Below are 15,282 nucleotides of genomic sequence, written 5' to 3'. Positions count from 1 at the left end.
CCTAGCCAATGGACATATGACTCTGCAGAGAGACAAAACTGCCTAGAGTAGCACAACAGTCCTGACAATGTTTCTTAAAAATTGCAAATTGGACACAAACATCAACATTTTGTCATTTATTGGACCAACGCACATGAACTATCGTCATCATTCTCATTCTTATTAGATGTATTAAAAGGCCCAACAATATTTTAATACACTATATAATGAATGTAGATATGTGTGTAGAATTGTGAATGGGTGTTTTGGCATAATTAGCGCAATTTGTCTGTTATTGCTTTTTCAAAATAAAAATACGTATTCTTTTACCTAATCTAACCATTGATAATAATAATTTCCTTTGAATTTGTTTGATTAGCTGCATCAAACTGGGCGGCTACAAAATTGTTTCGAAACAAGATCAGAGAATGACATTTTAAGATTCATACATGGCAGCATTTGGTGAATAGAAAATTCAGCATTGCAACCTTTTATTAAAAGCGTCCCATTTCAATCAGGCTACACACAGTCTTTCAATATAACAAGCCGTGTTTTTAATATATTTGAAATATACACCTTGAAAAGTGTATGTGTGACTTCGTTTTGGCAGTTTTAAATTTGGATGCATGAATGTTTCAAGAACACCATGTAGTTGGGGTATGATGAGAGATCCAGGGACCACATTACAGTACGTGGTACAATAGAATCATAGGCTCTTGTGCCCAATGCTGGTGCCCTCAGAGCCTTTTTGTTCTATGGAAGTGGCTGCTCATATGGCCCCTTCTGAAATAATGATCATGACGCTGTGCTGGCATCATTACAAGGGGTGTTCCATCGTATGCATGGGGCTGTGACCCAATGCAAATGAGAAAACACTTTGCCTCTCTGCCTGTTCTGAATGACAAATGTGGACACAGAGGCCAAGAGGCCATCAGGAGGCACACTTACTTCAAACAGCCAGCCCGCCCTTTCATGAATGCCCTGGCCCGAGTACAGACACATGTTTGCAGTTGCACCTGTGATATCACATTTACTTTAATATGATGCACTGTCCCGGTCTGTGTCTGGAGCACCCGTTAAAAAGATGCCTGCGGCACAGACTAGGGCAGTGTACCAAACGTGTAATAAGGGTAGTTAAGTCATGATAAATCAACTTGTTGTCCTAGGCAGTGTATCACCTCCAGTTTGTTTCAGGATCCCCACTAAAACGATTCACTGCCAGTAATTTTACTATAAATGCACATAAAAAAGGAAGGGCATGCCATTCCCCCACTTATTTTACAAAAAGCACACTAAGGTCAAGAGTAGCAGACTTTCCAAGTCTAAGGATGTTGGCCTGAAAAATGTTTTTTCAGGTCTTTCTTGATTTGACTAAAAACTTGATGTGTACTTGACAACTAAATGCAAACAGAGCTTTGTTGCCGTCCTACTACTCAAATTTACACTCAGGGGTCGATTCCGATCCTGTATTTTTTTTTTCCGTACGACTCGTATCCGTAATTTTTTCCGTACGAATCGTACAAGTCCCGTCCGACCCGTGAAGTACGATTCCTACGGGAAAAATACATACGGATCGGCCCGATCCGTACGAATCGGATCGGGAAAAGTTGTACGAGACGGACCCGGACACTTTTCCGTACGAATCGTAAAAATACAGTCCTACCGTACAAGTACGATCCGGACTGGCTTTCCGATTTACGAATCGTACGGAAAACGTTCCTACACGGGGAAGGACTTTACCCGCTATGAAGCGAATTTTGTATGACTCGTATCCTGGAAAAAGTTGTTCCCGGGATACGAGTCGTACAGGCCCCCCATGCATATGTACGCACCTTACAACAACATTGCGTATGTACGTACCGTACATATGCAATGTTGGGGGTACGCACCGTACATACGCAATGTTGGGGGTACGCACCGTACATACACAATGTTGGGGGTACGCACCGTACATACACAATGCATGGGGGTGTATGCCTGTATGACTCGCACCCCTGGGGACTCTGCTTTTACGGCTGTTTTTGTCTCCCGTAAGAAAAGAGCCGTACGGAGTGCCGTAGGGACAAATCGTACTTGCTGGGCCAGAAACCGCTGCTTAAATACGTCCGGACATCGCATACAGGCTGTTCCAGATCAGAATTGTTGTGTTTTTTAACCCGTACGGTCTTTTGTACGATTTGTACGGAAAGAGGCTTTCTGTACGAATCGTACTTCCTAGGTTGTACGGAAAGCTTACCGGGTACGAGTCGTACGGAGAAAACGCTCCGTACAACGATTCGTACAGCCTTTTTCCAGGATTGGAATCGGCCCCTCAGTTGTCTGATTTGTTACTGTGAGGTTGACTCAAGGAGCCCTGAACACTTAAAGATGCTGAAGGAAAAATCGATAGGCATGTCTCCATGGGTAGGAATTTTGGTCCCTTCACCTGCTCTCTGATTTCGAACCCTTGGGGTTCATACCCTAGACTGACTTTCATTCAGTCAGATGTCATATTTACTAATTCAGCACCTGTCGGTTGCAAGCTTATCCAGCAAACAGTACGTTTCCTCCTCTTTGGCATATGTCCCAAACATCGTGCTTTCCACTGCTTCTGTTTTTAGGAGGTCAATTATTTACATAGGGGTGTCTATTTGGTTCATACCATACTTGTAGAACTTCATAACTTCTACGCCTTCCTGGTTTAAGAAACGTAGAAGGACTCTGGGTTGCACAGTAGCTCTTTATCTCTCTGCTTCTCTGTTTTTGACTCTGCCTGCCTTTGCCCATTGATGGTCCGAGGTTGGACCTTTGATTGAATGTGTGCAAACAATCTACTTTGTATTGTAAGAGAAAGTCCATGTAGGATGTGGTGCTCAGGAACTGTGAGATAAGCTAGCACAAGAAATAACAATATGCACATTGCTAGTAGTTAAATATTTAGAAGCAACATACACATCCTGAACTGTCCATGAAATGACACATTCAATGTTATTTTATGCTCAAAAAATGTTTTCAATAATACTACAAAGATACACATTTCACATGTTCAAATGAAAATGACGAAACTGGTGGTGCTGTATTTGCAGGCGCTGGTTGATAGCTGGAAGAGATGAGCAGAGGAGTGGATGTGGCAGGCTTTTCTCTGAACTACTGTAAATGGGTTACTTGGGTAGCCTGTTCTATGGAGCAGGCTACACAGATAGCCTCAATTAAGTAATTCAGGTTTGGAAAGGAATGGCAGAACATGTTGCTTCTTGGTCTGGTTCCATATATTGAAAAAATATTGAATACTGTTTCACTTTGGTGCTTACTTTTCAATTATTTTCAAAAATTACATTTTCGGTTTCGGAAGATTGTGAATAAAGTTAATTTATTAAAAGGTTTCATTTGTTGTAATGAAATCATCCACAAGGTGTGTCCAACTTTGATGCAGGAGTGCAGGATCCATGGTCAGTGCTTAATTTGAGCCAGCGGTTGCAGGTGGAGCTCACCAGCGCTAATTTTTGGGGACCAGAGCTTATATTTCCATGACAGAACTTGACCCAGGGCACGAGAAACAAAAGATGAAGAGAAAAACAAAATTACAGGGATAAAGGGAGAAAGAAGATGAAAAAGAACCCAATAGCATGAGATAAAGAGGAAGGGAGAGTCAGGTAGTGGATTTAAGAGGCATGAAGTGAAATCAAGACCATGAAGCCGTGGAATTCGACACGCCGACCTTCAATAGCATTAGCTGCCAGCTTCTGAGCAGAACATTAGGACTCAGCACTTATTATTTTACAAATTAAGCACTGTCCATGGTACATATTATTGAAAACTATACAAGTGAGACTTTTCAGATTTAAAGTAGGTTAATTGATGTGTTGATCATTTATGGATCTAGTTCATGCCAACCAACATTGAAACCCACAAAGACTGCACTAGACTCAGTGTTGTACTATGCACAGGTAAAGGCTGTGCCTGGTGCAAAACCGGGCTTTGAGCAGTGTTTTGTAGTATGCCCTGTTGCACTGCAAGCACAACACTCATGGACAAAAGTGAATGTATGGCTGGCAGTGTATAAGGACACTGGAATGTTGCACCTTGAATGCTACACTCTACATGAATGAGTCTTCCTAGATCATATCTGTGTTCTGCATGCACTGTTCAACATATCTAGTAAAGACAGCTACTTTCCTCTTGCCCAAAATTTCTGGAGTATAAGATTGAGTACTAAGAGTCCATTCATTCATTCTACAGTCTTTATTTGGTCATAAAAATGACCCTGAAAACACTGATTTAAAAATACATTATACATCATAATTTTTTAGAGTCGGAGATTGTTGAGAAAACATCACACAACGATTAGCAAACATTTTAAAACACCAAAAAAATATAATTTATGTATACATTTAGCAAATGATACAAAAATTGATTTCTGGGCACCCGTGGAGGCTAACATTCATTTAAATACTGTTAACAATCATTAGAGCTAAAATATTCTTATGAAGCATACCACCTTCTCATATTTTATTGTAGACAAAATATAATTAAGGACATAAAAACTAATTGTAGAAGTTTTAAGCATTTAAAACAAATCAACCCCTCTAGGTGCAATGTAAGTGTTTGTGTTTTAAAAGTGTTAGTAAGAAGCTTCTTCTCAAACTGCTATATAACATAAAATGCACTGTCTTTTGAGGCCAGCCTGGAAGAGATTCGAACCAGGAGACCGAATTGGGGAAAGCAACCAAATAGTGAATTGAATGGAACCTGAGCCTCGTAAGGTAAAACATGTGTTCTGTTTTATCCACCCAGATTAGATACTGCTCTATCCCGGCGTTGTGGAAGTTGGCTAATAGTTAAGAACTGAAATTAAGTGGCTTGATCTGGTGATTCTAATCACTTAATTTACCATGAGAAATTGTTCATTAACAATGGTCTTAGTTCGGGGCCCAATACTATCTGGAAATTCAAAAAGGTTAATCAGGTCATATAATTAAAGCTGTACAAATTCAGACAATCACTCAGAATGTCGCTCAAAAAACCTGCTTGTGGGGTACACCAAATTTTATTCCAGAGTAAAAGGGGAGCCATTTTAACTTTGTCCTACAAATAGTACATACCCAATTCACTATGGAGAGATAAAGCTTGGGGTGATTTAGAGATGTCCAGTACCCGGCAGAGGAACTTGTTTTTGAAAGCCCACATTCTAACATGTGCTTCGTGGCCCCACACTCCAGCGTCATATGCTCCCTCACCCAGACATTTAGATTTTTATAGCTGTACCATCTCTTTAATTGGCTTGTGCCCCAACATTTTTGTGAATCTAAAAACAGATTTGCACACTACTCCCATTTTCTGTATTCTCTTGTTAGTCATGCCTCCCCATGAAAAATTTGCTTCAAACAGGATGCCTAGATAATTAAAATATAAAACTTTAGTGATCGGGTTCTCGCCAACTAAAAATGATTTAGTTTAGCTGTGTTTTGGACTGCAGATCAAAATAAATGATTTCTGGTGATTTACTTTTAGCCTTGGGTTTATCATAAAACTGTTAAAACCATTTAAAAGTTTCTGGAGAACAATTGCTGTTTGTGAGATTAAAACTGTGTCATCCAGTACTAAAAGTCATATATAAGTGGTTCAACATGTAGTTGGCATTTAAAACATGACATAAATGCACATGAGGATATTTTCAGGCTTTCTGTGGAAAAGAAGGAGTACATTTCATAATTACAGAAAAGGAAAAGTATTTCCAAAAATATGTTGATATAGTTCTCTTATATTTAGTGTATAAAATCCCAAATCAATAAAATAATTGCCACCGAAAGAGACAATAATAAGTGTTGCACTTATATTAACTTGAATATTAAGAAGACAGCATATATCAAAGCATTAGCAAATTCGAAAAGTATATAGCCCCTTGGTCTTTGGCACAGTCATGAGAATTTTATTATGACACAGCCAGGTAATTTTACATTGAGCACAGTGGTGGTGCTCCTGTTTTAGCATCAGTACACACTTGGTGCAGTTCTTAGAAAAAATGTGTAACAAAAAGGAATTTTTATGGCAATGAGCTACTGTTATTTATTTATTTGAATTTGGTAACGTGTCATAATATGCTAACTTTGAATCAGTTTGCCAGATTGTCTCAAATTTACTATCACATATTTCATTAATTTGATCATTTTTGCAAAGTTAATATCAAGTGAAACAAAAAAAAGAAAACAAAGCATAACTCAATATATGTTAAAATAATAGGAATGTGCAAGTCCAAGTCTCCAAATAACTGATCTAAAGCATTATAGATCTCAAAATGAATTTATAACATCATTGAACCATGAACTGGTTATATCAAGTGATGAATAAATGAATTAAAGATTAATTTCAGAATTCCGGTTCCAAGTGTCATTGCTATTGGGTGTTGCATATTTATCTTAATACCTATTAATGTTCCTTAGTGCAAGAACTAAAATATTCAAGAAATTAGAAAACTTTAGGATGCACAGACGACGGCAGTAGAACTCCAAAGCTTTAAGATGTATAGATGAGGGCAGTATAATTACAGATCGTTGTGAATTACAAGCATAGCATGTGTTTGGAATGCAGTATAGTTGAACAGAGGCCCATATTTAAATTTGATTAAAGCTATACTTATCATTAATGGGTTTTGTTGAGTTGACTAACAAGCTAGGAGTAGTCTCTCTTGAACTAAGGTTCATTGATGGATATGGGCTATACAATATGTATTACATGTGGAATCTGAATTTTTAAATGAACTCTTAATGCAAATATTCATGACTTGCAATTATAATACCATGATTCAAATATGTTATAAATTGATTTTAGGTAAATATATACAAAGTTAGCTGAATCTTATACAATTTTAGTTTATAAGTTCTGGCACATATACAAGAAAATATATCTTTAACAAACTTTATCAAAACAAAAAAAAACAAAAGGGTGCGAAACCATCATGACCAACTCCACCCAAATATATTATTATGCAACACTCCTGTGATATTTCTCTGCAAAGTTTTTCTCATTCATGTAAATATATAACATTGGGGATTTTCATGATTACATGATGCAGAAAGGTAGGAGTTTAAGGATTTAGCTAAATTTGTTGTGTTTATCTGAAATGACAGGTGTATTAAAAAATCATGTTTTCTTCAATAAAAAGTACATTATGTGTCCGATTTAGAAAAAGGTGCAAACAGAAATTGTAATGGTTTTACATAGAAATTTACATTAGTGAAAGAATTGCAATGTTAGTTGAATTTGAGTTCTACGAAATCAACAACAAACTTGCTGGGCCAATGCAACTATTCTTTTGCCACCAAATAACAGGAATTAGTATTCTAAACACACAATTAGCAGGCTTATGATCCACCAGCTACAGAATGTAAAGACTGGATTGGCACAGCTGGATGTCTGAAAAGCATCAAATGTTAAAGAAACATGAAAAAACATTTAATATATTATCCGATACATGCAAATGAGCATCAATTGTAAACTTAAGTGAAGGAGTTGGCATTGGTAGTGTTGGCACCGCCATACACTGTTGATCAATCCATGGTTTACATACTAGAAATTGCATCATTGGTTAAGGGGATATAGATGTGATCCCCTTCAACAAAGGAGGTTCTCATAATTGATCAATTGGGTAAGGGATGTGCATAAAATTTGCATTCTACTTTTTTTTAGGGCATATTTCCAGCGTTTCTCTAAGGAAATACTGCTGCCATATTTAACTAATAACAAAGGTAAAGCAGAATTTTGCATGTGGAATTGAGATGGGATGGTCTAAATCTGGAGGGGGTTCCACCACCAACATGACATATGTGTAATGTCCTTCATTGGTAGAAAGTTGAATTTCTTCCTCCCCAATATAAGATATATTTATCACAACACAAAGTTTATACCAGACTTACAACACTAAAAAAAAGTAAGCAGACAAAAGTGTATATAACGAGCTATTACATAAAAACATGAATAGAGGATTACTTAAAAAGTAAAACTAGCTAGCAGCAGTTATTGTGTGTGTAAAATGGATTTTTAAATGTTATGTTTATAACCATGAAGTAAAACATGAACCAGTTACTCTAGTAAAGCCATTTCACAGTTTCATATCCATTTTTTGGATGATATTCCTTATCTTGTTCCTTTCACTTTACAAATTCGGTAAAGTTGACCCTCAACTTCAGAAAGGTAAGCCGCGCAATATATTATTTCAACACTTCAGGTATTTCTCCATTTCTTGCTGATGCTAAAGGGTCAAATATTATGTACACATTTTAAGATCTTTCACATGAGGCATATTCATTTCATAATTGTATTCATTACAACAGCTATCTGAACCTCACTTTTCTGTGAAAGTAACACAGGAGATGCCAGTATTCATGAAATCACTATCTAGATGCCCTCTCTACTATCTGATTTTTTCATCTCTGTTGTCCAGTGTGAAGTAATTCAATGACTCTTCAAAGAGGGACTCTGTGAAATTGCTATTTACTGGCATTTTTAAGATTAAGATTAAAAAGAAACAAGGTGAAACATGTTTATTGTGTTAAAAATTCCACTCAAATCTTGATTTGTTGTTTACAGTGTTCCTCAGGAAGGTGTTCTTTCCAACTTAATTTAATCTAGTAAAAGAAATACCCATTCATAAACTGCGTCACCTCAGTCCCTACCCATATAATAATGTATAGGGTAATGTTATGCCAGAAATTGGTGAGCACTTCTACAAATCTATAGCGCTTAGCTAAAAATATGTAATTGTGCTTGAATAGACACATACAGGACTCTATACCAACCAAAAGCTCTCAATGTAAAAATGTTGTTTTGTAATAATTAATGATTCTGTAGCTTTACATTTAATTAGTGACTATTCATTCTCTGTATTGTTCAGTGAATGAACAGGTCTTACCTAAAGATCAATGTTGCCATCTCAGTTTAGCCAGAGAACCAAACAGCAACAGATTAAGGTCTTTCTAAGGCTTTAGGCCTACACCACCTTTTTTTTTATTTGATGGTCATCATCATCATTAAATCTTTCTTTAATTGTAAATACAATCATAAAAGAACACAAGACCATAGATACATTCATATATCAGTGTTAAAAAGAATTAAAAATTGAAATACATTAATATACAGAGGAAAAATACAGCTTTTAGACCCTAATCCCATTAATCGGGCCTGGTCGCCTAGATCTTACAGCAGCACACGAAAAACCTGAGACTGCAGAAAGAACATATGTATTAGGAAGTAGTTGTAAAAACATAGGCGCTGGGCTGGGGTATGGTTTTGCTCCCACACGATTCCAGACTGCCTGGTGTGGACTCAACTACCAAAAATGAAGGTGCAGAGAATGCACTTACAGGAGAGCTGAAAACCAAAAGGATGCCATTTTTTTCACCTCTTGGGTAATCATTTTTATATTTTAAAAACAGATATGTGATTCTGTTTGTCAAATATAAAAATAAATTATTGACACTTACGCATAGCATTTAATTCCCAGTGCATCAGTGCCATTGATTATGTTCCCAGACTGAAACCACCATGTCTTGCATGGTTGTCCCAGGCAGGCAAATCTAGTAACTGATGCCCTGCTACTGTTACCTAGTTGCACTTTAGCCGATGGCTAGAGGATCTAAGGTTTCCGCCAGCATAAACATCTGAGTCTCCATTGGTGGATATCTTGTAGATACGCCGCCTATAAATGGGGCTGGGGAACTTAAAGATTTGCGGACTGATCTTCTGTCATTTTTGCGTAAATGTCCTGCCTCCACCAACCTCTAGATTATACCCCTAATTTCCTCAGGCAGCTAAACTGCCAAGAGGTGCAACCCATCTCTAATGAAGTCATTTTAACACACAATGATTGCTACAATAGTAGGTGAGACCCTATGACATGATTTACAACCAATATATTCCCATAAATTAATATCAGGAACGCCCTTTGAAATAACATGTACTGCATTTGAAGTAATAGGGTGAAAATAGGTGGTGCAATATATGCAAATAATGCTACACCTTTAATCAAAGATGCTTCTTGAAGTATGTCAGAAATATTTACCACAGGTGGGTAGAGTGAATACTTAGGATCTGCAACCTCAGACATGCTCTAAACAAATAAAGGGTGTTTAAATAGTTTTGAACAAAGCATTACTAAAGTTAACATTGATTTTTAAAAGGGCTGAGCAATATTTTAGATGTGCGTGATGAAATATGGCACTGTTATATTGAGTAACAACTGCTGAGGTCCTACATCAGTTGTTATAGGCCCTTTTTCCTGAATGATAATCTTGAGCCACAGCAATAGCCTAAAATTAAGGTGATCACATTAAAGATCTGTATAGCCTAAGACAGAAGGCTGTAATGCTATTACAATATTCCATCCACTGAGGGTAGAATAGTTTAAATTAAACAGGGATAAACAGAAAGGCAATCAATTGAATGCTGGAACATATGGTCCATATCAGCCTTTGTTGGCGGTCTGTCTGTTTGTCTTCAGTAGAGCTTCCAACATTGCCATGTTCTATTTTTAATTAGGATATTGTGTCCTGCCAAGGAAGATTTCTTTATTTCAATTCTTTTTTCATTTGCCTCTGTAGAGCAGGTTAATTACATGAAACTGATTATCCACATTTTGAAAAATGTTAATAATTATATATACATTTTTACTTTGAACCAAGTGAGTTGTGTACTGTTGAATTGTTCCAGTAATGGGCTTCTGTATCAAAACGCCAGCTGAATAGTCTTCACTAATGTAATGATTGGACAAGATGTCAGAATTGCAAAATATTCCTTTCATTAAAAATGTCCACATTTTTTCAGGGATCAAAATGCTGGATGAGATTGAACAACATGATTGGCCCATACAAACAGCTCAGTGCACACCATAAACAAATAACAGAGATAGAATGCATACTTTAGAGGTGTCACAGTATATATTAATATGCTATCCGTGTAACTGAGTCAATCATTTTTAGCTCTCAGCTACTTGGAGGCTTCTAGTACTACAAAGTAAACATCACCAAAAACATTTCTTTTAGCTTTTAGGAATGTTATTTATTTTTTACTTTCTAACGGTTAAAGATTTTAAGATTTGTAATATTCAATGCTATTTTAGCAGAATAAGTCCCATTTCCCTCTGAACCTATGGGTATCCTGCTATTCAGCTGCTTTATATCAGAATTTGTTTATTTAAGTATTATAAATGCTGTTGAACCAATGTATTATTGTATATGTGCTTTGAAGGAAGGTTTACAATGCCTGCTCATTTCCAGTAATGTATTGCAGTTGCATTTATAGAGCGCTTCATACCCCTCGGGAAGGACATGACAATATATAATAATTCATTTCTATGCCGAAAAACACACGTTTCTACTTTGAGTCACATAAATGCCCCAACTTGCCTATTCACCCTTTTAATTATTAAGACTAAGGGGCTGATTACGATGCAGTAGGATACGTCTCCGACCGTCGGCTGAGCCATTCTTACCGCATCATAATCAGCTGGTCGGAATCCTTTCCAACCGACCCATTAGGATGGTGTCGGTCTGCAAGGAATCCTACCGGTTATTATGACTGGCTTCCTACTGGCTCGGAGAGCCTGTCCACCAGTCAGAATGACTTCAGTAATACCAAGGGAGAGTCTTTCCACCCGAGGGATTACAATGTCGGATTCCTACAGCCTTAATGTGCTGGCCTGGTCTTTCTGATGCAGAAAGCCTGTAGGAAGTTGACTCAGGGGGTCCTCATGGGTGCACGTCCTCCGGTTGGAGGCAGAGGGGGCACCTATTGTGCCCCCCTGTTGATCCGTGCACGTTGGGATGAACTGCACCTCGCCGTTTTACAATGAGAGCATGCATCCCGGTTGGAATACATGCTCCCATTGTAAAGAATAGGAGTCCAAATTGGTCGGTCGGGACCGCCGACAGGAGGTCGGTCGGTCCCAGTACCGAAACAATGTCGGGCGTGTGCGACATCATAATTAGGCCCTAATATGTGAAACTGACCTTAGCTTTTTTTTTCAGGTCAGTCACGTGAGTCACTGATAGCAATTCTGGCTGCATGTACATTATTTATTAGGATTAGTTCTCTCATTTCTCTACAGGATAGCCACTTGCAAGTGGAGATTTTCTTATCGTGATCTTTTTGCATCATTTTCCTTTCAACCAATGGGCCCCTGATACAAACAGAAGTTGTCGAATAATTGCCTTTGCAGCATCCTAATTGAATAAGCCAATAACTGTACTTTGAACCACATACACTTTCATTTTTCCATGTACCGTTCCTAAAATGAATTAGATCTTATTTGACGTCAGGCTTTTTTTCTGTTGTTCTCCCTGCACACAACAGCAAGTGGCCCAGGATCAAACCATTAATCAAAGTAGCGATTCACTCCATCTGAAACATTTCAAAACAGCTCACCAGGCTCGTGCCCCCTCCCAATTGAACAATTATAATTCCCTGCTCACTGTTATTAGTACTTCAAAAACCTGACCTTGACGTCGTCGAGCTTTTCCAATCTGCAGCTGTCAGACTAGTGGTTATGGCTGACATAAAATGATTAGACCGCATCCCCCCCACTCTGCCTTCAGTGCCCTGGCTGAGCATCTATGGCAACTAATAATTCACTTCTCGAACTCTCTTCTCGTGCACGTGATGTCATACAGCCTGGCACTGGTTTCTTAAGGGCTCTACTTCTGTCCATCCTCTAAATATTTACTTGTCTATAATTCATGATTGTGTGGAACGATTAGATCTTATTGCAAGAGAGGATTGTGAAATATTTCACCAACAAAAAGAGAAAGGCGTTGATTTTACGCATGCAAAAGTCGCGAGAAAGTTATGAAAGCGACAACATAAAATGCCAATAAAAGAAGGTCAAGGAGATTAGCAATATACTTTCATTATCTGTTTTGAAAAAGTTGGAGTTTTCCCGCAAAATAGGACACAAGGCCAACAATATTATTAAAAACACACAGTGGTGATACCTTAGGCGCTAGATGTGCCTCTAGAAAACTCTCGCGTGTCAATAAGACAAACATACCCCATATTTCAAATTCACGTACCTTGAAGCGGTTGATTAGATCGTAGCGCGTGAGCAGCTCGTAGAAAATGAATTTCAAGGCATGTTCTCCGCTGGCATCATTTAGTGCAAACACATCAAAGGACCACTTGTCTACATTCTGCCAGGGGAAGGAAGATTATGCTCGGATTAGTTCACACAGCCGCTATTGTTGACATGTATGTGCGTTTTAGTCATACTCACACACACACACACACACACACACTAAGTAGGATTTGAGTGAAAGATCCCAGCAATGGGGATCAGTCAATTTCAAGTTCTAGAATTTATATTTTAGAAATGAACCCTAGCTTCCAATGGCCTGTTCATTTTTTGGTTGAAGGAGTTTCAGTTATAAGGCTCTTTTTTTTATTGAGCAGAAAAATAGAAAGAAATTCATTATATCACAGTAAATACACAATATAAAATCGGTAAATATTTAAGAAAGGGATCAATTAAAGTGCAGTGTAACAACAAAACATTTAAATCATAATAAAACATTAGCAAGGAGTAAAATCTCATCCCCAAACGGCAATACCCTTCCCTACCTTTTTGCAAAAAATTATATTATCGTTAATCGCATCATAAATAAAGATCTAATCATATTATTTAAGTACTAAAAGCAAAAAACCTCATGGTAAACCGATGAAGGGATAAACAACAAGGAACAATTATGTAGAGGTAGAGTGCAATGCGATGACAGTACATTAGGTGACACCTTAAGACATTACAGAAAAAGAAAAGAAAAGAAAGTTATCAGGCTCTTGAGGTTTGGGGTAGTGTACCCCATGAGCACACTGCAAATGCAAAGTTGTAAGAAATTCTGTTAATCATTTGTTAATAATTGTTAGTAATTCTGTTTCTAATTTAGTAACATTTAAAAACACAGCTGTAAGTGACTTGTCATGTATATCACCTTCAACCAGTTCTGGCATTTCATCCAACAGCACTTGGCAATCAAAACGACAAGCTCCACAGAACAACAAGCTGGTGCCTGGCAAGTGAGAAATGGCTGATAGTATCATGTGTTATAGTAAAATGCAAAATCAAATTGAGTTCCTGACTGTCAAATCTTTTTTATTCTGGTATGCATTCAAGAGTTAAACATCTCCGTGTGTGAGAAGGCAGAAATAACCTTTTAAATTCAAATGCATGCACTGTGCTGATAACGGCAACGTAAAAAGACGTCACAATGTGAGCAGCGGCACCTGCACATGCCTGAAGAGCCATGGGAAAGCTGATACACGATGCCAGCCACCGTGCTACCACGTTAAAATGGTGGCTGGCAACCAAAATGGAGGCCATATATATGTTGGGCTATATCATAGCCCAAAGGTAGTCCAAACCCGCTGTGCAGTCCTCTCACCACTTCTCCAGAGACCCCGGTGGGCAGACCTCCCTCTGGTCAGCAGCTCCCCTCAGCCCACTACTTAAAGCCTTAATATCTAAGAGAAAATTCTCACCTGACTAACTCTTCATACACTAACACATTTTTTACTTCACTTCATATTACTCTCTTTCATCAACATGCTTCAGTCATCCTTCAACTCCCACATGCTCCTCTGCACTTTGGCCTGTCATGTCTGATGCTCCCTTAAAGGCTCTCAACCACCAACTGCTCCCTCAAGCAACAGAGGAACACTGATCCTCGCAGATGGGAGAAACCACCTCTGGAAATACCGGTAGGCTCCTAATGTGTTGGCGGTAGCTCTTGAATTGTCATCTCCTTCTGACTACACCCACAGGGGGGCTGCTCTCTCCCTTCCCTCATAAAAATTACAATAGCCGACCCGAATCTTGCTACAAGTGGATTTGCTGTTTTCATGTCATTAGAAATCCATATTATAGGGAACACTCGAAATAAACCTGTTTATTGACCTTTCCACCCTCATTCACACCCCATTCAAACCTCCTCTTTGTCTTGACAACATGCAAACTTTTCAGTAGGGGTGTGCAAAATTATTATAGCACTGGAACGTTTTATGAAAGTGACATCCTTCAGAACTTCAGGAAGTTGAGAAGTCCGTAACGTTCCAAACCCTTATCTGTGTGCAAAAAGTCTGTCAAAAAACATTTTATGCAGCAGAATATTCCAGCGCAGCTGTTTGGGAAAGGGAGGACGTTTCACAGCAAAAGTAACCCTTTTGCCTTTTTTCTTCTCCTAGCAAATTTACCGTTCTGAATTTTTTCACCTGCTATTCATTTTAAACTTCAACAACTTGTCAAGTTGGCAAGGGTGGTAAACGTAACAAGAAACTTCCCAAAGT

General features: G+C 38.2%; 1 protein-coding gene across 11 annotated transcripts in view; it reads right to left on the bottom strand.

The window, feature by feature from the left end:
• PDE1C (phosphodiesterase 1C) overlaps positions 1–15,282 on the bottom strand; it is a 1,636,609-nt gene that overhangs the window by 491,392 nt on the left and 1,129,935 nt on the right. For all 11 annotated transcript variants that reach the window (XM_085607521.1, XM_085607513.1, XM_085607514.1 and 8 more), the window contains one exon: positions 13,020–13,136. In XM_085607521.1, coding sequence (XP_085463647.1) covers positions 13,020–13,136 — 117 coding nt within the window. The remainder of the gene's footprint in view (positions 1–13,019; positions 13,137–15,282) is intronic.

Source organism: Triturus cristatus, chromosome 5_2 (assembly GCF_964204655.1).
Source record: "Triturus cristatus chromosome 5_2, aTriCri1.1, whole genome shotgun sequence".
NCBI lineage: Eukaryota > Metazoa > Chordata > Amphibia > Caudata > Salamandridae > Triturus > Triturus cristatus.
This window is presented reverse-complemented; position numbering and strand designations above follow the sequence as displayed.